Source organism: Tachypleus tridentatus, chromosome 8 (genome assembly GCF_004210375.1).
Source record: "Tachypleus tridentatus isolate NWPU-2018 chromosome 8, ASM421037v1, whole genome shotgun sequence".
Lineage (NCBI taxonomy): Eukaryota > Metazoa > Arthropoda > Merostomata > Xiphosura > Limulidae > Tachypleus > Tachypleus tridentatus.
The window spans coordinates 90,992,203-91,019,502 of NC_134832.1; the positions used below are offsets into that span (position 1 = coordinate 90,992,203).

Below are 27,300 nucleotides of genomic sequence, written 5' to 3' on the forward strand. Positions count from 1 at the left end.
ACTAATTAAAAGATATTAGAATTCTACTTGCTATTTATAAAATTGGTTTTATTTACATGAAATAATTCTCAGTTACACAAAATAATTCAGAGTGTACTGCACAAAACAAATAAAAGATAATTGAAACTTTCAACATGTCAACTATGATACAACATCCTTTGCATAGTTGATGGTACTGAAGTATGTAGAACATCTATGTTCCTTCATTTGGTCACTTTCTCTTTCAGGGAACATGAAAACTAGTTTAGCAGGTATTATCTGTTAGGCAGAATTCAGAACCAACAGCACTAGTATGTTGTAGCAAGGAATTAAAAAATGTGACCCTATAATGTATGATATTAATTGTGTTATCCACAATATGTAAATGTTAGTTTGTCCACCAATGATTATTCCCACTATCATATTTTAAACACCTACATATGGCATAATGTTGGTAGTGATTTCAAGTTTTCTAGAAATATGCCTGTTATCAGCATGCGTGATGAAGCAATACTCATCTTTAAAACCAACAGACCAAATGTAATTATCTAACGGATATGTTTTTGGCATTCATTACAGGTGAGGTATTTTGCGTCTTTCTTTGACGGGTGCATCTTACTGGGCATTTAGTAGTCTTGTGAAATCTTGCCAACCACATGCACCATGATGGTTTTCAATTGCAAATATTAATATCTGATTCAGTCTTAGAACATATACCTTACAATTCTTATGAATCCAAATCAAGAGATAACAGTCATATACCTGTACTGTGGATGCATCACAGCAACTGTGTTATTCAAAACAGTTATACAATCCACTAATAATAACTTGAAATACTTGAAACCAATCTGAAACATGTTGAGATTGACTTGCTTCCAATGGTTCTAATATGAGAATAAATTCCAAGGGTCTTCTTTGACACTGAAATATATTCTCGAATAAGTTACAGCATTTTAAGTTTTATACAGTAGAGATTGAATTGCCAATCATTTCCACTTCATCTCATATGACTGATCATCATCTGTCTGATGTTTTTAATAATTAACTGAAGAGCTGGTTGACATCATTTTCTAAGAGTGATTCTACCTCACCATAGCAATAGCTATAATATTACAAACTCCAATTATTTGTAACTAACAGAGATCCACAAAATATTTTGGTCATGTTAGTATCTTTATTACAGACAAATCTTAAATGTCTACTTGTAGGTCTAACACTAGTTAAGTTTTTATTATGCACATCCTACAATTAATAAAGAAGTATAGGTACACTGTAACTTTCCATGCCCTAACACCACATGAACTTTGTTGATTTGACCAACCTTGTAACAACCACAAGTAAATCTCAAATTACTTTCTTTATTCCTAGAAATACTACATATTTTAATTCAAGAGAAAATTACAATTATCTATTCAACATATGTTAGAAAGACACACAGGTACAATGAGTCTTAATATAAAATAAGAAAAACCTTGTAACCTGAATGGGTCTGGTGGCATCGACCACGGCCAGTCTCTCTCAAAAATATAGGAAAATGATCACTGCTTCATGGATTATTGTCAACCCTCCATGAAAAATGTAAGAAGAGTGGGAGCAAATTGAGAGATCAATAGCAGTAAAGGACTGACTAGGTGCATGGAAATATGTAGAAGAACCAGTATTGAAAAGAGAAAGGTTGTGATCAGAGAGCATATGCTCTACAGAGTGGCCCCTCCTATCAGTATCAGAACTTCCCCAGAGGGGATGATGTCAATTAAAGTACCCCAGGATGAAAAAGGGAGACGGCGACTGTTCAATGAGAGCATCAAGGTCTAATTGGTCATATGTCTCTCCAGGCAACAGGTAGAGAGAACAAACAGTGATGGTATGACCCAAGGAAACATAGATGGCTACGGCCTCTAAGGGTGTGTCGAGTGGCAAAGACAGGGTGGGCACATGCTGATCAACTAACAGTGCCATCCTTCCATGCACTCGTCCATCACACAGCCTGTCATTTCTGTAGAAAGAAAACTGCCGAAAGGTGACTGTATCAGCAGGTTTCAGGAAAGACGTACAGGATGGTAGGAAGCAATCAGTGTTTTGATGTCATCCAGATTAGAACATAAACCTCGACAGTTCTGTTGTATCAGGGTGGCTATTTTTATTTATGTGTAGGCAAATTGGGTGAAGAACCCTTCTGTTTGTGACTGTCTTTTTTCCTTACTGTCCTTATTTGACAGAGGTTTATCAATCTCTATGGATCCTGCCCTGGGTTGAATAGGCAGGTCTTTGCTGTTGGAAGGGGATTCCAGTGAGTGAGGACGTAAACGAATGATTGTTTTGCATCTTGGGGTGGGAGAAAAAGACATATCTTAGGAAATGCCTGTACCTGAAACCAAAGAATGTGAATCTTGTAGTTTGTTGGAATGTATGCAAGGAACAGAGATAGGTGTTGACGTTGATTCATTAACTTTTTTAATCATGGAGGTCAAAAGACTTTTCATTTGTTTGCAGAACAATTCTTTGGAGGCACAGAGAGATCTGTCTGCACTCACATTGTAGTTGTGGAATGAAGTGCAGAAGCATATATCCGAGATGAAGTGGTGGACAGCAATTTTCAAGCTTCAGGATAAGTAATGTTATGAATTGTTTCCAAATGCTGCACCTCTTTTTCTTCCAACTATTTCGGGCAAGAACAAAAGTAGGATGGGTGAGAGCTATTGCAACTGATGCAATGAGGGTCCATTACACATTTGTAGGCATCATGGTCCCTGCCACCGCAATGAGCACATATCAAGGAACCTCGACATGACGTCTCTTCAGTGACCGAACCACTGACACTGGAAACATCAGAGAGGGTTTGGAATATATGGCTGAACTCTGCAATTAAGATAACCTGCCTTGATGGTGCCAGGCAGATGTGGTGACAAATGTGAGAATGAGGACATTGATCAGCATAATAATTCCATCTTTGCAAGTGGATATACACCCACTGCAGAAACTCCTTGAGTGGAGAAACCAGTGAGAATCTCTGACTCGGGAACGTTCATCAAATCCCTCTCAACAATAACTCCTCATGATGAATTAAAGGTAGCATGAGGGGTGATCTCAATAGGTACATCTCCAATTGCCTTTGAATTCAAGGAGTTCACTGTGTTGGGATGTGGATGTTTCAACCAATATGTCTCCAGATCGAAGCTTCTTTACTGACATTGGAGAGCCAGCAAGGCCCTCTAGTCCCTTCTGAATGAAAAAGGGAGACATTTGCCCTAAAGGTTTGTCTAAAAGTGAATGCAGTATAAGAAAATGAGGTACAACAGGTGGTGCAGATGATGAGGATTGCTGCTCAGAATCTTCAAGACATTGTCGTTTACCAATAGACGATTTTTTTCACTATTTTATTAACATTTTAAATTGGAGTATCCATAATAAAGAAAGGAAAATTTTGGTGCTCACTGACCCCACCCACCATGGAGCCATACGAAGGGATGCAATACAATGTCAAACAAGGACTCTGCAGCAATGCCAGGGTTTTGTGAGCACTATACCCAAACACCAGCATCAGATACGATGTCCACAACACCTGTTAAGAACATCTAACACTGGTACTTGGTTGACCTTAGTCTGAGTATACCAGACGATTGACCCAAGGGGGGCCACCCCAATGTTGCCCGTCTACAGGAATTCAAGGCCAAAGCAGTGTGTTACGGTTGGACTCTTCAACAACCAGGATCCTCTACTCCCCTTCACGGGTTGCCATGGATGGTAGTTGTGTTTAGAGGAGGTAAATTGAAAGAACAGAACCTTTCCTGAGAGATCCCCTCACCACGTACAGGAATCCACACTGAGAGTCCAGTCAAAGGAAAATGCCATACACTCTCCAACAGATAATTCTGTTTAAAATTGACACCAAAATTAGAAATAGGTTCCCACAGAGACTGATGCCACTTCTACTGACACCTGGGAAAAAAATATCCATGGACCCAAGCAGATGGACCTCCAACTTTGCCCTCTTCTCTAAGAGCAAAGGAACACAGTCAAACTCTCTGTTTGCCACCAAAGCAACTGATAACTGGAAGTGGTTATGGCACCCTAGCTCCACTAGTTAGAGTTTCTGAGGTAATACATGCTAGGGAACCCCAAGTAACAGTGGTTTAAAAACAATAGGTGGACCAATTTTCCAAAGTTTTTTTAAAAGCAAATCAAACCCAATTTATACAACCTTAAAATCAAGAGGGATGTACAGGTTCCTCTTTTGTTTTACTCATGGTAGTCCATTAAAGATGGTCCATAATAAAGCAATTCAATTGAGTAGGCACCTAGATAGATTATAGAGCCCATCATTCTGGCAGAGCTTGTTGCACCCTGTAATAATTATAGTGAATGTGATTGCTAGTGTGGAATTGAGAAGAGAAGACATATCTGTCTGTGCAACAATCACCACAGAGTTGGATTCAGTGAAAAATAAAGGGCTCCTAGAAATAAAGTAGTATATGATTGAGAAAAATACTCAACTCTCGTTAAAATTTAACAGATGTAGTCAAAATAATTACAAGGGTATATGAAAACCTTCAGAAAATGAAACTGCCAGATCATGTAAGTAATGATAAAGTATTAAACGCTAGAGGCCATTTCAACTTGGCAGCTAATGACGCAGAGATATGATGAATCTGGTGAGATGTGACATGCCCAAGGTTCTTCTAACAATAATTCATTACATGCCACATGAATCAATTTGCAAAGCCCCTTTGTTAGGGTAATAGGAGATAAGTCAGACGAATTAAAAGGATTCCAATGAATGAACAACTAGTTCCTAGTACCTCAAAATGAGTTAGTAAAAGCCCTGATAGGACAATACCAACAATCAGGATCAAAGTTATCACAAAGGTAAGAAATAACTGACAAATAAATTAATGAGAAAGATCTTTCCTCTTCTTTGACTGCCAGAGTTTGAGAAGAAAAACCTTAAAGCAGGACAAACGTGGAATAGTAAAGAGTCCTATGCACATGCATTGCAAACAACTCCAACTGATGACAAGCCAATATTAACAAAAAATACAGTTTAAGAGAAGATGAATGAAAGAACATGAGGCTAAGGGCTCAAAAGCAGGATGAGATAACGCACATAAAAAAACTGTAAAATCCCAATCTGGTAATTGAAAGGATCCTTCGGTGGTCTCGTTGAGTTGAAGGCTGAATTTTGCTGGGCTTCAAATCAGATCTGCAACTACTTGAGCCAAGATGTCATCGCTCATGTCATCTATTCTGCTGCTGATGGTGTCATTTAAAAGAGGAATTTGCAATAACTTATTTTCAGCAGCTTTTCCCAGCATGATATTCACCATCTTCAACGCAGCTAGTTTTATGAGTGCTTTACCAATGATGTGTGGTTTGTCCTGCTTTGCAATCAAGTATGCAACTTCATACGATGCTGTGTGGATCTGTTTGTCGATGGGTACAAAGCCGAGAATAGGCAAAGTAGCCTTTTCATCAAACCTGGCTCTCTTTACCTTGAATTCAGCAAGCATTGTGTTCTTGTATTTCCCATCGCCATGCAGCTTTATAGAGTGTTCTCTTAGTTTTGCTGGTGCTAGACAACAATTGCTCAACTTGGCATTGCAAATCATGCATTGAGGACACTGACTCTCATCATGTTCCATTACACATGTGAATCAATATTCTACGTATTCGTCTGACCATTTTCTGTTTTTGCTCAACATAGTTAGTATGAAGGGACTGAAAGATTAGGAAAAAAATCACAAATAATACACAAATACTACAGTCACAAGTCGAATGCTAAGCACACAAAGTTCCCTGCAGCACAGATATTAAGGAAAAGTGATGTGACGTGATCAGCCACAGTCATTAATGGCCAAGTGGAGCATGACTTCAGGAATCATACGAGTGAGGTGAATGGAAAGGGGACACACACACACACACAGTCTTGACGTCTGCCAAACCCTTGAGACTGACTCACCAAACCCCTGGGGTTCGATTGAACCCAGGTTAAGAACTACTGCCCCAGAGGTGTTGTAGAGGTGGAAGAGAAGTTTGACTGACCTCTATAGTAGAAACATTAACTCAGGAATTCATATACATTAGTAAGCTTTTCTTTTTGTTAAATGATTTCTAATTACAAATGAAGTGATAACTGTAGAAACACTGACCCCATTTATCCATGATGACGAGAAAACCCACTTGTAGAGAAAATTATATATGCAAAAAAATGCTGGTGTAGGTAGAGAAAGCACTATGTAGAGGAGCGAACATACCAGCTGTTTTTTTACATATATAATTAACCCCACTCAAATTCATAACAAATAGTAAGTAAGCACAAACTCCTGTTCATATAAACCCATACTAAATGCTTTTTCAAGAAAGTGATTACATTATAGAAATGATGTGCTTATATACATTACCTAGAGAGTGTGCATTGAATTTGTTGGAGAAATTTGCAAATTAGAATTTGCCTAAGGCATTCAAGTGGAGTATAAAAGACTGGGAGCAAGATTCTTAATGCTTAGATGGGCAAGGAGCAGAAATCCTGGAGACAGAGAAATAGCCATAGAGTCAGAGGATGGTAAGTATGTATTTAAATAGAGTTTCTAAATTCTATGTGCACAATTTGTGCTCAATACTAGCCTTGATGCTCTCATCTACCATTAGCTAATTTCCCATGGTATATATACAATGTAGCATACAAAAAAGCATGAAACAACTCTTCATCAATAAGAGTGCAACAGACTCTTCTAATGCAGCTCACTCCATGTATACTGTAGGGCACTATTATCACAAAAGATGCACCAGAATTGGGAAAGACAGGTAAGAGGCACATTTGAATACCCAGAACCCAACTATGGTGGAGGAATGTGTGCAAAAGTTTCCAAAATCAGCATTCTTTGAAAGGCACTGAAAAAGAACCTATGAAGTGTGATATCCTACCATACAGAGTCACACCTGTGGGGAAACTGCATCTCATCTGTACTATATATACTCTTTACTCATAAAGGTAAATGTGAATCAATTAGCCAGAAAAGATACATGTTCAATCTGTACATGGATGGATCAAATGGTGGAAAATGGCTAGGTGTGTTAGACTATTTTCATTTGGTCAACTACAGTCCAAAAACAGATGACAACAGGGATTTGTCTTCTAATCCATAGTGAGACATATGTTCCAAACATCTTCATCTCAATACCAGGAAGCAGAATGGAAAAATAACTTCTGACCTTACAACCCAGGTAAAAAACATGACTGCATACCTGGTACACAAAGAACATCTGGCCTCTCAGGAACCCAAAATTTGGTTGATGGTAGGAAGTGAGCATGCAAATGTGTTAGGCCAACTCTAGTTCAAAACCAGGCAACAGCAGAAATGTCTTGTCTGGTTCGTGGTAGAAGTAAGGCCCCTAACAACCATGTGCACAGACTTCTGTTGGCTGGTCCTACACCAATTGAACACCAGACTGCTTAGAAGCTGACATCTTTCAGTGATGTGGAGCAAGAGGGGTGAACTGCATATGGTGGATTCATCCAGTCTAATACCAGGTGGCATCGAGAATATTTCTTCCTGTCTGTGGTAGAAAGAGAGTACTTATCATCTACAGCAACAAAATACTACCATCCTACTCTCAACTGAGTAGAACCAGTCACACTTGAGAAGAAGCCTCCATAGTCCATCACCCCAGCAACTAAGAACTGGTAAGTGGCATGAACTCCAATACTCTATCGGAAGAAGAGGAAAATCAGCATGGTAGGGAATATAGAGGAATGCAACACTATAAGACAGTGCAACGTGCAACTATAAAACCTTTTGAAAAGCAGGCTTGTCCCTTGTATTCAACTAGGATCAAGAGGAATGGATGGTAATTCTGACACTGCTTTACTCCTGATACTCCATGAATTGGTATGGTTTAAAGCAGGCTTTATTTATAAAAGGAGATACTACAAGGCAACATCCAGTGGTCTTGTGAAACACCCCATTTTTTCAATGAGTGTTACAAACCTGTACAGCTACATGGTGTGAATTTACATTTAAATGTAACTGGACAAGCACCACTTACCAAAGAGAAAGTGCACTGAAAAGGGAAAAAATAAAAGCAAGAACTTATCCTTTCAGAGTCACAATCATTTATGAAGAATGTTGACAAGCAACAAACAATACCTGGATGAAGAAGAAATAACCAAATGATGCAGGTAGTGGGCTATATATAAATGTGTAAGGAGTGGTCCACATGCCAGCCTGCACAATTTCTTTTAACAAATGATAGAAGTGGATAGCCAGGGAAAGGTGAAACAATGTATCTAGTGGAAGGAAGCTTAGAAAATGTGACAGAAATCTTTGGATAATGACTCATAAGGAAAATAATCTAGCAAATTCATTTAGTAAGGGTGGTAGGAGAAAGACCACAGGAAGAGGATGTATTGCATGGTGTAAAAAGACAGAAATGGAATCCACAGAAAGAAGCAGTGTAGGCAACATAACAATGCAGAGCATGCACATGGTTTATATATAAATACAAAAACAAAAGACACAATAATTTATAGTAAAAGCAATGCTACCATCACCAGATGACAGGGTTAAAGATAAAGGTCAAGGCTGGTCAAGTCTATGGTTGATGTTGCAAAAGACATTATCACAGTTCAAAGAAAGAAAGTTCACTTTGGTGATCTCTATTGTTTCTAAACAATATCTTTTCTATTTTAGTTTCAGGATAGCATAGGATAAAAGTTTAGTTGCAAAGTATTTTGTGACCATGTTCAACTAGATGACATGTTGAAAAAGACATCTGGAATTCATCTCTAGTCACATAACCTTCATGATAAACCACTGACAGCTGGTTGGTTGGTTGATTTAGTGTTTTATGGCACAAAGCAGCAAGGCTATCTGTGCCAACTGTCCAGTAAAAAGGTAAAAATAAAGTAAATGTAGTAAAATTCATAAAAGGAAATGAAGGTAAAAACAAAACAGCAATTAAAAAACATAAATGGCATAAAACAAATGTTGACATCCAGTCTACAATGTTAAGAGAGAAACCACAGTAATAGAAGTTGTAAAGGACACTCTGTAGCATAATGGTAATTATCATAACCTGCCAGGAAGACTAACAGTTAAGTAGAAAAACCACCGTCAGTCACCTGAAGTTGGCCTTTCCAGTCCTGGTTCCGGGTTAAGTGTCATTACAGCCATTATCAAAAAGTAAAGTAATAAAAGTGTTAAAAGACATGCAGCAAAATTGTAATAATAACTCGCCAGGATGACTAATAGGTAGTTCAAATGGATAGTTCATACAGCAGCGTTAGTCACCTGAAGTTGGCCTTTCCAGTCCTGGTGTCAAGTTATTTAATGTCATGGCCATTTTCCAATCGAACTAGAGAGATTGAGACTCTTAAAAGGGAACCACATTTAAAAAGGAATAATGAATAACTAATAAACACTTAAATGACATTAAAAAGATTAATGGCCATTAAAAAACTAAAAACTTTATCAAGGTGGACAGTGTCACTGTCACCAATAACACTGTCTAATGTTATGGATAAACCTTGGGACAGAACATGTTTATATGTTTAAAATAGTGCCATCGTTGAGAGTCGTAACGATGGCAAGAAAGTAAAATGTGGCTTACAGTGATCTGAGTGTTACACAAACTATACATTGGTGTATCAGTTCCAGATAAAAGAAAATGATGAGTTAAAAAACTGTGACCAATGCGTAGTTTTGTCAGAACAAGTTCCTCCTTCCAATCCTTATGTAAGCAAAATGGCCAAAGTCCAATGTAGGGTTTTATTTGGAAAAGCTTGTTTTCGCGTTGCTCACTCCAAGTCGACTGCCAGCTGACATGGAGCCAAGCCTTGAATACAGGACCATAGTCCATGTATGGGACAGGCACAGTGGTGATAGTGCCAGAGCAGATAGATTTAGCTGCCGTGTGTGCAAGCTTGTTTCCGCGAATCACCAATGTGGCCCAATATCCAGAAAAACTGGATAGAATTAGATGTTAATGAGAAATGGGCCAGTCGGTTTTGAATATCAGTGAGAACACGGTGTTAACCAACGTGAAGCGATTCCAGGGCCAGTAGAGAACTAAGCGAGTCAATATAAATAGTATAGTTAGAGTACTGCTTAGCTTCAATATGATCCAGGGCAAGATAAATGGTGTACAGTTCAGCAGTGAACACAGAAGCTGTAGAGGAAATTCTGTGCACAACCACCAAACCGCAACAAACCATGGCAGAGCACAAGTTACCTGATTTGGAACCATCCGTATAAATTGTAATAGAAAGATTGTTCAAAAGATGTTCAGTAAATAACAGACAGAGCATCCAATTGGGAGTACCTGCCTTTCTCAGATGACTAAATGAAAGGTCACATTTGGGGACTGTAATAAGCCATGGTGGGATGGGCTGACCAGTGGATTCTGCAATTTTATCCAAGGACAGATCCAATTCATCCAATTGTGCCTAGATGAAAAAGCCAAAAGGAGCAATGGCAGATCGTCTGTTCTGAAAAATTATGGCCCACTGAGGAAGGAAAACACATCCCCATATAGGATGCTTTGGTAAGGAACGAAGTTTCGAAGAATATAATAAAGACAGTTGCAAACGGTGAAGGTGCAGAAAGCCCCAGTGCAGAGTCGAAGTCTTTGATGATGAATGGAATCCAGCATCTTTAAGGCCAAGAGCCTGGCAGAGCCATAGAACATTGATCCATACTAGAGTTTCGATCGAATAAGAGCACGATCTGCTCCCCAACATGTTCAGAGGATGTTCAGTGCTCTCATGCATTTGACCCGTAGCTGCTTTAAGTGTGGTATAAAGGTCAACTTACGGTCAAAGACAAGCCCCAAGAACTCTAATACACTAATAGGAGTTTAGGATCAGGGTGAATACCCTGTTGGCAGCAAAAGTGCATGCAAACGGTTTTAGAGAGAGAAAAATTAAAGCAGCTCGCTGTAGTCCACTTTAGTACACTATTGAGGGCAGTTTGTAGTTGTCGCTCAATATATCTCATGTTCGACGACTGACACAAGATGTGTAAGTTGTAGACATAGAGTCTGTTTGCAATAGTGAGAGGAAGTTGTTCAGTGATGGCATTAATCTTTATACTGAAAAGTGTGACACTCAAAACACAGCCCTGAGGAAACCAAGTTCCTTTAGAAAAGAAGGGAAAATGTTGAAACCACATGAACTTGGAATCTCCTGTCCATTAAAAAAATTTTAATAAGCATGAGTAAATGGCCACATAACCCATATATATGGAGGTCTTGCAAAATGCCATACCTCCATGTTGTGTCATATGCCTTCTCAATGTCAAAGAATATTGATACAAGATGTTGTCGTTTGAGAAAGGCTGGTGGAGTGCTGTTGTTGGAACCCACACTGGGTGGGCAAGAGGAGGTTGTTTGGTTCGAGGAACCAAACAAGACAAGCATTAATCATCCTCTCTCAGGTCTTACAGAGACAGCTTGTCAAAGCAATCGGATGGTAGTTTGAAGGAACCTTGGGATTTTTCCCAGGCTTAGAGAAAGGTAAGATAATAGCCTAGTGCCACACATTAGGAAAAACATTCTCCTGCCAGATCCAGTTAAAGACAATTAGAAGAATATCAAGAGAAGCAGGAGAGAGTTAACACAGCATGTCATAGTGTACATCATCAGGTCCAACAGATGTACTGCCAGACTAAGGAAGGGCCATTTTCAGTTCCACCAGTGTAAAGGGATGATAAAAGTCAAAGAGACAGTCGGTTCGAAAGGAAAGAGGTGAATGCTCTGCCCAAATCTTGATGGCCAAGAAGGTGGAGGAACAAGCAGAAGTGCTAGATACCCAACAAAAGCTTTCACCTAGAGTATCGGCAATGTTCCTGACATCAGCTACCTCTTGGCCATCAGAGAGTAAGATGGAGAGGAAGACAGAATTGTAGTGCTCATTGACCTTTCAAACCCTGTCCCATATGACCTTGGAACTGGTGGTAGAAGATATGCGAGTTGTGAACTTAATCCAAGATTCCTTCTGGCTTTGACGTCTTACCCACCTAGCATGTGCACTGGCTCGTTGGAAAGCGATGTGGTTGGAAAGTGTGGGATATCTATGGAAAGTATCCCAGGCCCGTTTTTGAGCCTTCCATACCATGTGGCAGGCAGGATTCCACCATGGACGAGGATATCATGGAAAATGTGTCGAGGCTTAAGGAATACACTGGGCAGCTGCTTGTTTTATACAGTCAGCTACCACTGTCACACAGTTATCTACTGATGGCTGACTGACGATAGCAGAATCAAGTTCTGTGAGAGCAGTGAAAGTGGACCAGTCTGCCTGATCCAGCTTTCACCAGGGCACATGGGTAGGGTGGCATCGACCACGACAAGTCTCTCTCAAAAATATAGGAAAATGATCATTGCCTATTGGATTATTGTCAACCCTCTATGAAAAATGAGAGAATAATGAAGGGGAGCAAACCAAGAGATCAATAGCGGTAAGGGACTGACTAGGTGCGTGAAAATAAGTGGAGGAACCAGTATTGAAAAGAGAAAGGTTGTAATCAGAGATGTATCTGAAGAAATGCCTGTATTTGAAACCAAAGGATGTGAATCTTGGGGTTTGTTGGAATATATGGGAGTAACAGAGATGGGTGTAGAAGTTGACCATGGAGGTCATAAAGTTTTCATTTGTTTTGAAAACGATTCTCTTGGAGGCACAGAGAGATCTGTCAGCACTCCCACTGTAGTTGTGAACTAAGTGCAGCAGCATATGTCTGAGTTGAAGTGGCGGACAGCAATTTCTGAACCTCAGGATGACTAATGTTATGAGTCGTTTTCAAATGCTGCACCTCTTTTTCTTCCAACCATTTAGGGCAAGAACGAAAGTAAGAGGGGTGAGAACCATTGTAGTTGACACAATGTGGGTCCATATCACATTCATAGGCATTGTAGTTCTTGCCACCACAACAAGCACATGTCAGGGAACCACACAACATGATGTCTTTGAGTGACCAAACCTATGACACTGGAAACAACGGAGAGGGTTTGGAGTGTACGGCCTTACCCTGCAATTTAGATAACCTGCCTAGATGGTTGCAGGTGCATGTCGTGATGTAAATGTCAAAATGAGGATTTTTGTTGGCAATGCAACTCCATCTTTGCGAGTGGAGATGCGCCTCACTGCAGAAACTCCTTGAGTGGAGAAACCAGTGAGAATCTCTGACTCAAGGACGTTCTTCAAATCCCTCTCAACAATAACTCCTCATAATGAATTAAAGGTAGCATGAGGGGTAATCTCAATAGGTACATCCCCAATTGCCTTTGAATTCAAGGAGTTCACTGTGTTGGGATGTGGATGTTTCAACCAATATGTCTCCAGATCGAAGCTTCTTTACTGACATTGGAGAGCCAGCAAGTCCCTCTAGTTCCTTCTGAATAAAAAAGGGGGATATTTGCCCTAAAGGTTTTTCTGAAAGAGAATGTAGTATAAGAAAATGAGTTGCATGTGTTACAGATGTTGAAGATTGCTGCTCAGAGTCTTCAAGATGTGGTCATTTACCTACTGACTGTTTTTTCACTATTTTATTTAAATTTTTCGTAGGAGAATCCATAGGAAAAAAGGAAAATTTCGGTACCCACTGACCCCACCCACCATGGAGCCCTAAGAGGGAACTCACTACAATGTCATGCAAGGACACTGCAGCAATGCCAGGGTTTCATGAGCACTATACCCAAACACCAGTATCAGACACAATGTCCACAACACCCATTGAGAACTTTCAACACAGGCACTTGGTTGACTCTAGCCCAAGTGGACCAGCCAATTGACCCAAGGGGGGCCACTCAAAGGCCGCACGTCTACAGGAATTCAAGGCCAAAGTGGTGTCTTAGGGTTGGACCCCTCAACCACCAGGATCCTCTCCTCCCCTTCACGGGTCGCCACGCATGGCAAAGACGTGGGTGGATGTTTAAGTCCCAGAGGAGGTAACCAGAAAGAACAGACCTTCCCTGGGAGGTCCCCTCACCATGTACAGGAATCCACAAAGAGGGGTGTTGATAAAGATGCTTAATTTTTAGAATAATTTTGCAGCCTTTGTATTAACTATCAAAATAATGCACCTATTATTTGGAAAATAAAAATTTTGAATCGAATTGCATAAAACTTAGGACAAAATTTCCAAATACTGCAACATATTTGTGCTAACAAAAAATATGGTTTAGTATTTCTATCCACATTTAATTTCTGCACAAAACTAAAGCTTATTGTAAAAACTACTTTTATAACAAAGTACTTTATTTCCTTAGAATTCATACTTTTAATGTTATTAGCCTAAACATTATAAATGTGTCCATAAAATGTTCTTCAATATATCTATAACTGTTTTGTCTGTTTTTATTCTAATTACATAATGCAATATTTATGGAAATTCACATACAATTACTGAAAAACACAGTAAAAAATGCAAACAAATATTACAGAAATTTATGAAACTAGAAATTTTTAATACTGATTATAATGCTCCATTGTATACATTCATTCTGTTAGTTCTGTTTCATACTGTTCTTTTGTTTTTTCCTTTGTTATATATTTTGGACCCTTGAACAATTACAGTGGAGCACCATTAAGCAGCGGACCAGTAAACCGAGAAATCGCTTAAGCCACTGTAGCAAGTCTTGTGAGCGATGTGAGCGAGGATTATCGCGGCTCACCTCTAATTTAAGAACGTGTAAAAACGCGGCTTACGAATTTAATCCTGGCTTTATAACTTCAAGGGGATATTTAAAAAGGATTTGCTTTAATTTGGGAAATAAATAAAATATATTACAATAAAAATCGACCATTAATCTACCTTATCCGCTCTCTATGTCAGCTTTATGGAGGCCGCCATTGTTACCGAATCAAACATTCCCCTAACGTTAAAGTTAATCCGAGTTAATTCCGTGAAAAAAGTGATCAATAATTAATGTATTATTTTTATTTCGATAATCCGATATAACAATCACGCAATGGCCAGAATGAGGCTCCTCGGCAGAGCTGTTGGCAACTTCGGCTTTTCAGTCACAAATGTTTAAGCCGCGGACTACTTAAGCCGCTGTTGACCCCCCCAATTACCGCGGCTTAAAGGCGCCCCACTGTTTGTAACCCAATAAAAGTAATATATTCCCCCATAACCAATAATGACTTACCAACCAGCATTGCAAAACCCTTTAGCCACATGTATTAGCAAGATATTTATTTCATTTTGAAACATAGCACTAGCCATTTTAAACACCTATTTGTCAATACTTTCTAGCAAATATACAGGTGGTTTCAAATAAGAAAGTTGTGGCTAAAACTTATACCACTTTTAAAAGGATTTTAGAAGAAAAATAGTTAGTTCTTCCTTGGTAGTTTATAGGTAAACATGGTAGCAAAAGAGAATATAAAAGAGAGAGACAGAAAATAGATAATATTTATGTCAATTGCCTAAAGACACAATAACACTAATGTTTAGATATTTCATAATCTAATTGGATAACCAGTCTACAACATTTTAATACAATTTCTACATCATTTTCTGACAACTAAGATATTACATTATATATAAATTTTATCTCCAAGTTAAATTTTATTTAAAATCAGCACTCACAAGTAAATGTACATAGCAATGGTTGTGAAGATTTAAACTCATTTTTCTCACCCTTATATTTGCATTTTCAAATTAAACAGTAATAGACTCTGCAACAATGCAGAATTATTAAGTTTGATGGTATAATAATGTAAAACAATAAAACTACTTTGTCATAAAAGTAATTCAACAATGCTAAGAAATAAAACTGAGTTGTACAATACTACAATGAACAATATATATGAATAAATATTTTTTTCATGCAATTATTTATCAATATTTTGTACAGTTTCCACAAGTTTTCACTTTCAAGATCTAGAAAAACCACTAAAGTATTTTCATAATTAAAGTTGAAAAATACTTACCATCTATGATATTAATAATCTGGGTAATAAGTGAATGAGCTATATCAACTGGATGTAGAGACACATCCTGTTGTTTTCTAGAAGAGTTGTTCAGGACCAAAGCATTACCTATTAAGGAGTAAGTCAAACAGCAGAATGTAAATAAATATAATACATACATACACAATTCTAGCAAAAACAAAAAGGCCACCTGTACTAATAGGAGTCTTCTGTCAGCTCATTAAAAAGGCAATTTTTATCTCAAAATGTCTTTATAGTTCCATACACATATAAAAAAAGAAAAAAAACAACAAGAAAATCATCCACTCATACCTGGGTCACTCACAGAATAATTCAGTGATTCCTGACGAGAAAGTTTCTTAATAGAGTTTGGTCGACAAAGTGGAAGAGATGGTACACAAGATTGTGCAAGAATGTAAACAAGATCCAAACTCATCTGTTTTGCAAATTCTTCTAACCTGTAACAAAATATGTATTCATGATGGAGCTGTTATTAGAGAACAGTAAATATTTAATTTCAGCAAATTACACATTTTATTTTAGCTTACCTGATGCAAAAACTGGTAATTTAAATGTCACTATCAAACAATCACTGATACTTAAACCATTACAGAATTATTTTGAAAACATTTAATTTGATAATACTGCATATTAATCAGGTTTATGAGAGTTTAAACAATTCATCTGTGTTAAATGATGAAATAGCTTACACAAAAGAATTTCTGAAATGTAAGAGTGAAAAAATATTGAAATGACAACTTCACTACAGGCCATCTCTAAAGTTTTGAAGTTTGATGCACAAAACAAACAACATATATAAGTCTACTACAAGAATAATACATTTTTTATTTTAAGAATGTGAGACATAAAAACAAAAGATCTTGTGCTATTCATATTTCTCTGCACAAATAGGATGCAAATTTTGGGTAAGTAGTGCTGTGAGACAATGTCAGGTATTCAATGGGTTCCAAAACCACTTAACATAAATATTAGGGTAAAATCTCTTACATAACAATTAATCTGGCATCTTGTATCCTCTAGTTCTCTTTTTTTATTATTTTGAGGAATCAGTAATATGTTAAAATGTATACAGAGATGATGTTACAGACATAAAATGTATAAATAATTTTCAGTCGTCTATAAGTTATTAGTATACGAAATGAATTAATAATTTATAGATGACTGAAAAATACACAACAGGTAAAACCTCATAACATTAGAGCTTCTAGGTAGAGTATAGAATGGGAACAGGAGGAAAGTGAGAACCAAAATCAAAAGCACATGAAACCTCACAGAAAATGCAAGATACATTTGTTATATGTAGTCCATACTTCAGTTTATAATATCTCCTTCAAAGCCTTATGGTAAAAAAATACAAGAGGCTTTGATACAACAAATCTGGTGAAAAGAACAAAAAAAGTGTATGGTCAGACTCACACAAGAAATAATATGCAAAACAGACGAGCTGGCCAGCTCAACCATTTAAACTGGAAATGTTCCAAGAGAATGAAATCTGCCACAGTAAAAACAGGTAAAGGCAATTTCTGTGAAAAGAGGCAGTCCAAGCAAGATAGCATTGAACAGCCCATACAGGACATAAAATACAAGAAAGATGAGAGAAATCATCCAATCAAGATGAGAGAAATCATCCAATCACCATCCAGGAAGGTCCAGGTTTCCAGATAAAAGGACTGGTCTGGAAATAACATCAGATAATCTCTATGACAGAGCATATGGCTATCATATAAGGGGTAAATGTCCAAACAACAGTAATCATATGCAAGGAGAAGAAATGGGGTGAGATGTGACATGCAAGAGATTTCTCTCCTAATAATAATTAATTATAGGTCATGTGAATCAAGGTATAAAGCCATCTATGAGGCTAATGAGAGATGAGTCACAGGAAATAGAAGGATCAAAATAAATGAACAACTGGTTTCTAGTACTCAAGATGACAAGACATAGCAAATGATAAGGATCAGAACAATCATAAAGGTGAGAAATAGCTGGCAAATGGATTGGTGAGAAAAGGAAGATCTTTCCCCTTCCCAAGCTGCCAGTCTTGAAAAGAAAAGAATTATCAGGGTAAAGCAGGACAAATGTGGAATCATAAAGAGTCCTATACACATGGATTGCAAATAACTCCAACAAATAACAACCATGAGCCAACAACAAATAAGTAACACACAGTTAAGGGCTCAGAAGAAGTACAAGACAACTGTACAATCCCATTTCAGTTAACGAGAATGAAAGAATTTTAGTAGACCTGATAGAACTAGAGATTCACAAACCTTCTGATATTTAGAATACCCAAAAACAGTGGATATGGATGCCTTATAATAAAGCCATTAGAGACAAAAAAAAGTTCCCACTCAAATACCCAAGAGAGAAAATTGGATATGACATATACTTTTGGATGAAGAGGGTTTAACTTCCTTTGAATACATCGTAGATGATAAATATTCTATTTCTGTTGGTAAATGGTCATGGTCAGCCTAAAGAGATATTTAGTTAAGTACAGAGAAACCTTAGAAGTTCAACTGTTATGTTAGACAAAGAACACCATAAACCACAAACATAAAGAATGAGTTTCTGAACATTTGGGTGAAGAATTTCTGACTGAGGTTGTCTCAACAAAAACAACCACTGAGAAAGTGGTGGAAATGGACATAGCAGAATTGGGGGAAAGGCATACATATGTAAACCTGTCTAATCCTGACTGAACACACCTATTGCCAATGCTTGAGCATAGAATACTGAGAAACAACTGTATTTGATAGTTCCAAAGAGTTGCAAAAGTATCAATTATTTGATATATGAACTGAGAGCAAATCCAAAGAAAAACCTTGTGATGTAGTATCCATTCTGTTGGAAATATCTAAGTGGGTTGAGACAAATGATCTACAACTGAATTCATCACTCCTGGAACATGACATGCTAAAAAATTGATTTGATGAGAATAAGCCCAGTAGAGAAGATCAAAGTAAGAGAACAAAGGTCTCAAGAATGTGTGCCTTTTTGACAAGATATCTGAGATAATACTGTGAAATTGATGGAACATATAATGGCAGTTTTTCCCTTCAAGAGACAGACCTTGAACCATTGTTCAATATATTGCAAGAAGTTTGAGAATGTTTTTATTGACAGTAGACTCATCTTCTGTCCAAGTACCTCGGAACACTCCACGTTGAAGATAAGTTCACCATTCCTGAGCAGATGGATCTTGGGATGAGGTGGTAGAATGGGTACTCCCCAATGTTCTGATCCAAGCACTACTACCAGTCATTGATGTTGCTCCTGCATAACAAGACAGGATGATCCAAAGGATGGGAATATACAATCCATTAGTTACTCAATGACAAATGAAAGGACCTTGTGTTCATCTCAAAAGAATAAAAGGTTCAAGGAATACCCACATTTTCAAGAAAAGAGAGAACCATGCAGTCAGTAGGAGAACAGGACAGAAGTAAAAGCCTAACAGATCTTTCCATGGATTGAAGCCTGAGTTGGTTGAATGCAAATGAATAAACAGGAATAAAATCTTGGAAGAATGAGTTCAACCACCTCTACTGCCTTTTTGACTTGCAACTCCCTGATGACGAGGGAACGAAGCTCTGCTCACCATGGATTTGTTTGAAAGTGAAAAGGCAACAGCTTGGGCAGACAATGGTGGAGGTGATGTGAACTGAATTGTCAACCTTGAAGCCAGAACCTGTAGTACTCCTGAATTCCTCATGAACTACAAATGTCCAGGAAGTGATGTAATCATGCTTTCATTGCTCCTTCACCCCAGGACCAGTCACCAATGCTGTTATCATCAATCCACCTGATAAGAATATCCTAGGGAATACAGATGGATCTTATTATAGGAACCAAAATAGGATGTCAGGAAACACTGCAGCCCAATATTCCTAAATTAGAGCCAAAAAGACGAGAACCCAAGGAAGATAAAGAAGAATGTAAATTAGCAGTATCAATTTAGGATTTTAACACCTCTGGAACTCAACAAATAACATGGAATGGAAAAAAGAAGTCTTCCATAACTCCCTAGGGGCAGAATATGGTAAACAAACCCTTTCTAACAAAGCATCTTTACCTAATAAATCCCAACAATGGTCTGACCAGCCAGGAAAACAAAAAAGAGCAAAAGAAGATAATCAAACTATGGTAGAAATCAGCAAAATCCCCAACTCATCCTCAAATTGCTGAGAGTAATGTTAATAAGCTTCAGACAAAAGTTGAATTGAAGACAGATACCTCAGGATAATTGTGAGTATAAAATGAATACCAGAAAACTATGATCTCTTTAAAGTGATCACAGTTTCCTATCTAGACAAGTCCACCACTGAGAATCTAAATAAGCCTCCTTGTGGTGATAATATTACTAGAAATAACCACAAGGGCTAGAAATTAAAAAATATAATATCCCAAGACATTTCAGGAACCTCAGAATAGTTAGGATCTCATTTTGAAATGATATATTTCTAAGAAAGTTGAGAATCTACCAAATACTATAGGACATGCTTTAATAAAGTGTAACATTGTTGTCACAAGTGAAAACTATAGGATCAGTATCTGAGGGATGAGCAGTTACCCTATAACTAATACCATTGAATGAAACCAGGCCTAAATAACACTGGTTTACAAAGAAATTGAGGCAAGCACAAAAATAGTTGTTTTAACCTAATTTGGGGGTGCTGAATTCAGATTTGAAATCCGTTTTTACTCATCACCTCTAGTTTTTTAGATATGCATACTGTACATTTTGTACACATACTGTACATAAAGGCGTATATGCATTCAGGGTTAATTTCTAATATTGTGTGACTTATGTCTTCTTTTTTAGTTATTATGCAATAAATGTAAGTGATAGCATTACATTATATATATATATATATAGCTATATATCAAGACGGATTTTGGCAGTTAAGCGTAGCCAACACGTCTCAATCAACAGCCAGTAGTGCACTGGCAGTCAGCGCAGGAGGTTGGTGTCCCTCGACAATTGTGTTACACAATCTTTTGGGTATATATTTGTATTACAATTTCCAACGACGCACATAATTATTATTGCCTTACATATGATTTAATTTTACTTTGTTTTTTTTCAGATTCTCCAATGGCTTCAAGCTCGTCAAAACACCGAGGATCCCTCAACAAGGCCAATTCTTTCTGCTACGTGTGTAGGGACTTCACGACAGTTGCACAGCGTCGAACCATCACTTCCCTCCTCAGAACTGCCTACTTTCATTATTTTGACTGTAAAATTGGTGATCAGGACAAATCTTGGGCTCCACACATTTGTTGTAAACCCTGCTACAATGGACTAACTGCTTGGTTTAATGGCAAGAAAGCGGCTTTCAACTTTGCAGTCCCGATGGTTTGGAGAGAGCCACGAAGCCATACAGATGATTGTTATTTTGTCTAACAAATATAACTGGTTTCAATGCATCTTCTAGAAAAAGATCAAATATCCCAACCTTCCATCTGCTATGAGACCCGTTCCCCATTCAGATGATCTTCCTGTCCCAACACCTCCAGTAAATAAGGATCTTCTTTCCTCATCAGATGAAGAAATGCCTCCAAGGGAAGATTCTGCCAAGTCAATCTCTTCCGAAGATACTGACTCTTCTTATTCAGAAACAAGTGGCAACGAGCCACACTGGATCACGCAAGAAGACCTGAATGACCTTGCTCGTGATTTGTATCTGTCAAAACAGCAGTCAGAGCTCTTGGCTTCTCGGCTTAAACAGTGGAACCTAGTCCAGGAAGATGTAAGGATCACCAGTTTCAGGAATCGGAACAAAGACCTTGCTTCATTTTTCGACATGGTAAACAAGTTGTGCTACTGCACAAATGTACCTGGCTTGTTCACTTTCCTTGGTTTGCCACATAATCCTTCAGACTGGCGTCTTTTCATAGACTCTTCCAAGCGAAGTCTCAAGGCTGTGCTTCTGCACAATGGGAATAAATATCCCAGCATTCCCACTGCACACTCTGTCCATCTAAAGGAGTCCTATGACAATATGGAGCTTCTTTTAGAAGCTGTTAAGTACAACCAGTACCAGTGGAGTCTGTGTGGGGACCTCAAGGTCATTGGTCTACTTATGGGTATGCAAGCGGGCTTCACAAAGTACTGTTGCTTTCTCTGTCTCTGGGATAGTCGAGCTGTATCCAAGCATTACAAGCAGAAAGACTGGGGTCTAGAAGCACTTTCGTTCCTGGCGAAGACAGCGTCAAGGAGAATCCTCTGGTTGACATGAAGAAGGTGCTTCTTCCTCCTCTTCACATCAAGCTTGGTTTGATGAAGAATTTCGTGAAGGCCATGGACAAAAATAGTGCTGCCTTCCAACACTTGTCTACTGTGTTCCCAGGTCTCAGTGCTGCTAAGCTCAAAGAGGGCATCTTTGTCGGACCTCAAATCCGAAGTGCTGAAGGATACTGATTTTGAGGAGCTTCTTACCTTAAAGGAACTGAGAGCATGGGAAGCATTTAAGTCAGTCTGTAGTGGCTTCCTTGGTAACACACGCGCACCAAATTACCAAGCCTGTATTGAGAAGTTGCTAAAGACTTATGAGGATATGGGATGCCGAAGGTCACTCAAAATTCATTTTCTCCATTCCCACCTCAACTTCTTCCCTCCAAACCTTGGAGCAGTGAGTGATGAGCATGGAGAAAGATTCCACCACGACATTACGAAGATGGAGAGCAACTACCAAGGCAAGTGGAACCCCAGCATGATGGGAGACTTCTGCTGGATGCTCTTGCGTGACATCCCGGAGGCAAAATACACCAGATCATCTAAGAAAACACACTTCTAACTGTCTGCGGTACTATGAATTGTGTACATTGTGTCATCCAAGTATATTTATTCCGTCAATGTTCTTTATCTATCCTGTTTTATCTGTAATAAGCTGCTGCAACTGTTGAAATAAGCACGTATATACTCTGTATATACTAAAATGAGACTATTTAAAAGCCAGAAAACTAGAGGTGATAGAGCAAAACTGTTTATAAATTTGAATTCAGCACACCCAAATTAGTAAAAAACACCTATTCACATTCTTGCCTCAGACAAAAAATATTTTTTTGTAAACCAGTGTAATATGCAGTTTATTTTAATTCAGAAACAAGAAAAAATTGTATTATGACCTTTTTATTACAGTTAAAGATTTTTTGATGTTCATGCATACTTACAGTCATGTTAAAAAACTATGACACCCTATGATAGCCTGTGTATTTTTGTAACAATTTTGGATAAATGGATATTTAATCTCAATTATAACAATACTGAGATATTAAAGTAATACAACAAAACAATTAAAACTGAAGAAAAGACTTTTCAAGACCTTCTGTAAAATGTAATTCTACAAATATGCATATCCTGAGGAAAAAGTTAGGACACCCCCACATTTATTCCCACTCAAAATGACTCAACTCACACAAAGGTGTATTAACACCAGGTGCACATAATTAGAAGATCATTACTCAGCATTGTGAATGAGGCTTGCCCTATTTAAACTCAGACATTTAGTTTGGTGTGCTCCTGACTGTTGAAGTGAGAGTGAGCACCATGGTGAGAGCGAAAGAGCTGTCTGAGGCCTACAGAAAGAAAATTGTAGCAGCTTATGAGTCTGGTAAGGGATTTAAAAAGATCTCAATAGATTTTGAAATCAGCCATTCCACTGTCTGAAAAATAGTCAACAAATGGAGGGCTTTCAAAACAACTGCCAACATGCCCAGGTCTGGTCGACCAAGCAAGTTCACCCCGAAAGCAGACCGCAAGATGCTAAAAGAGGTCTCCAAATACCCTAACATGTCATCACGGGACCTACAGCAGGCTCTGGCTACTGTTGATGTGAAAGTGCATGCCCCTACAATCAGAAAGAAACTGCACAAGTTTAACTTGCATGAAAAGTGTGCAAGGAGGAAACCTTTGCTCTCTAAGAGAAACGTCAAGGCCAGACTGAAGTTTGCCAGAGAGAATGTAGACAAAGACCAGGACTTCTGGAATAATGTTCTTTGGACAGATGAATCCAAAATTGAATTATTTGGACACCAGAACAGAGGACATGTTTGGCATAAACCAAATACAGCATTCCAGGAAAAGAACCTCATACCAACTGTGAAGCATGGAGGTGGAAGTGTCATGGTTTGGGGCTGCTTTGCTGCAGCAGGACCTGGATGGCTCACAATCATAAAATCCATCATGAATTATTCTGTGTATCAGAGGGTGCTTGAGGATCATGTGAGACCATTTGTACGAAAATTAAAGCTGAAGAGGAACTGGACCCTGCAACACGACAATGACCCAAAACATACCAGTAAATCCACCAAGGATTGGCTGAATACTAAGAAATAGAGAGTCCTGGAATGACCAAGTCAAAGTCCAGATCTTAATCCCATTGAGATGCTGTGGGGTGACTTGAAATGGGCTGTACATGCAAGAAACCCCTCAAACACCTTACAACTGAAAGAATTCTGCATTGAGGAGTGGAGTAAACATTCTTCAAACTGATGTCAGAGACTGGTAGATGGCTGCAAGAAATGTTTCACTGCAGTTATTTCAGCCAAAGGGGGTAACACTAAGGAGGTAGGGTGTCCTAACTTTTTCCTCAGTTAGAATATGCATTTTTGTAGAATTACATTTACAGAAGATCTTGAAAAGTCTTTTCTTCAGTTTTAATTGTTTAGTTATATTCCTATAATCTCTCAGTATTGATAAAATTGAGATTAAATATCTATATATCCAAAAATGTTACAAAAATACACAGGATTTCATAGGGTGTCCTAATTTTTGGACATGACTGTATATGAACAAGATTTTCAAAGATTTTTTTTTCATAAACCATTCAGTACATAGTTCAAACCACAACACCCTAACCAAATCTTTTACAACTGGCACAACACAATCATGGTAAATTACCTGCCTGCTTTTAGATTAATTTCAGCCATCACTCTGAAGATGGATATTAAAGTCACCATTACTCGACAAAATTATCAACTAATCGTTAAATGTTATGTGTTGATAAGCTTTACACTAAGAATTCTAGGGAAGATGTATCATTTATATATTCAAGTAACCACATTCTAAAAAATACAGTGTACAGAAATTCACAGATGGTGTTATACAGATGATTTGTCTACCAACGGTTGTCGTTACTGCTTTTTAAATACTTTACACATACTACCAACATCATTATCCCCACAGAATAGCCTTATTCACAATAGACCATGTATTCAAATAAATATCTGCTCTTCCAGTGAGCTATCATTCTTCTTCCTTATCCCATAACTCACAAGGTGTGTGTGTGTGTGTGTGTGTGTGTACACATCACTAGTTTATGACCATACTTATATTAAAATGTACACTCATTTTATATTTTTCAATCTTTATAGACAGAAAACCATTTAAAATATTAAATATATTAGAATATTTTCTTCCACAGTCTATTATACAGTTTTTCAACAGCTCCATTACAAATTCTAACATTTTGCTAACTAAAGTTTGGAAAGCTTTTACTATTTCTGTACGAAAGGGTATCATTGATATTTCTTGATTTTTTTTCCTTCTCACAGTAGAATACTTCACCAAATTCATTAAATTTTGTTCAACTTATTAAACTGTACCTAGTTTCAACCTGAAAAAAAAATCATAATTTTATTCAGTTTTTAGTTTGTTTATAGTGTAAAATCTCCAACCTTTTGTTGCAAGCCACTATTTCAAAAAACATTAAAAATACATCCTTTCACCTTAGCATTTCAATTATTTTATTTTAAACAGAAAGTCCTGTTTTGTCTATCTAGTACATTTCAACCTGAATATATTTATTAACATATTTCTTTAGATACGTTACTTTACCAATCACAGCACTCATCATTTCTGACAGTAAGTCATAGTAAATTGAGCAAAAACTAACAAATATTTGAAGATAACCCAGGACCTAATCTTTCACAATGTCACCATTATCTTTACCAAGCTAAGTTAGTCAAATTTTTATTTACAATACATTTTGTAAAATCAGGAACTTGATTTTATATAAATATAGCTTACAAGAAATCTTCATAAATGAAAAGAATATCTTAAGAAACTATAAAAAGTTTAAGATCTGAGGTTTATTCCCACATTTACTAAACATTCCATTAGACTCCTTTGCCCCTCCTTGCAGGAGTTCTATCTAGTCAATTTCCACACTGATGTAAACAGCTAAAAATTTGTATTATTCAATGGTACTTAAACTTTGTCTGTAGCTATTTTCAAAGCTACGTTTCATTAATAATTGTTCAGATTTCATGCTGTGATATCATAAAAGGGTGGGAATGAACAAGTAATAATGACACCTTGAAGCAGTGCAGAAATGACAGTTTACCCTTTTTACATTTTTTTGAAAATTGCACCAAATAACTAACAAATAACAAAAATGTCAATTTTCAATCATCTTTAAATTAAAAATTGAGAGAAGGTTTGAATTATTACTTCTACTTTGAAATTTGATACAAAAGTGTGTAATCAACACTTGAAAGGTGCTCTGTAGTCTTGGTAAGGGTTAAAACATGATGTAATAGGTATTTTATAATCAGCTATTAAAATCTACCAAATCAAGCTGGAAAATTCAATCGTCTACCTTTCAGGTGGAACATCATCTTCTAACACCATTCTTCTCAAAATTACACTAGGATCCTCTTTCAGCACTGAAAAATAACTTCCATAGGTAATATCACCTGGATAAATAAGAAAAACAAGTACTAAGAACATTTTCTTAAGTTACATAAAATTATTACTTACCTGTTGTGAAAATAACAGTAGTTTGATAATTATATTTTGTTATTTGGTACAGTTGTTAAAATAAATAAACATCAGAGTTAAATGCTAATAGCAGTGTATGATCTCACTAGATCTAAACAAGATTCTATCAAGAGTGTGAAAACAGCTATTTATGTTTATTCTAATAAACCTACCCTTCAGTTTAATTTATTGAGCAAAGATATTAATGAAATCCAAATTAGCTGAGACAAAATATTAAGGTATGTCATTAAAGAATCACCAAACTAAAAACATGTTCAAACCCCAAATCTTTTGCAGCCATAAGATGCATTCTGAAGAGTTTTCTATTTATAGTACAACAAATACAATTTTTTTTTACCCTATCTATATGGGCTTGGTCACTTTGACCAACCTTGCAAACACCATGATTGTACTAAATGTATCTTCATGAAATTTGGCAAACATTGAGAAAATATTAAAAGGTATTTTGTAAACAAAAAATCAGATTTTTTTTTTAAGTACTTTTATTAAAGATTTATCTGTGAATTTACAAAATCAATGTGGGATTCAGGCTTTAACTAGTATGAGTGCAGTGATTTTTATGTTAACATTTAAAATATTTTGT

General features: G+C 37.3%; 1 protein-coding gene across 6 annotated transcripts in view; it reads right to left on the minus strand.

Moving 5' to 3' along the window:
• The window catches only part of Sptz (zinc finger FYVE-type containing 26 spastizin), a 137,418-nt gene that overhangs the window by 79,405 nt on the left and 30,713 nt on the right, over positions 1–27,300 (minus strand). For 5 of the 6 annotated variants that reach the window (XM_076450138.1, XM_076450136.1, XM_076450135.1 and 2 more), the window contains exons 12-14: positions 26,536–26,632; positions 16,223–16,368; positions 15,911–16,018 (exon numbers count right to left, since the gene is read on the minus strand). In XM_076450138.1, coding sequence (XP_076306253.1) covers positions 15,911–16,018; positions 16,223–16,368; positions 26,536–26,632 — 351 coding nt within the window. The remainder of the gene's footprint in view (positions 1–15,910; positions 16,019–16,222; positions 16,369–26,535; positions 26,633–27,300) is intronic. The other variant, XM_076450137.1, reaches the window with a different exon arrangement.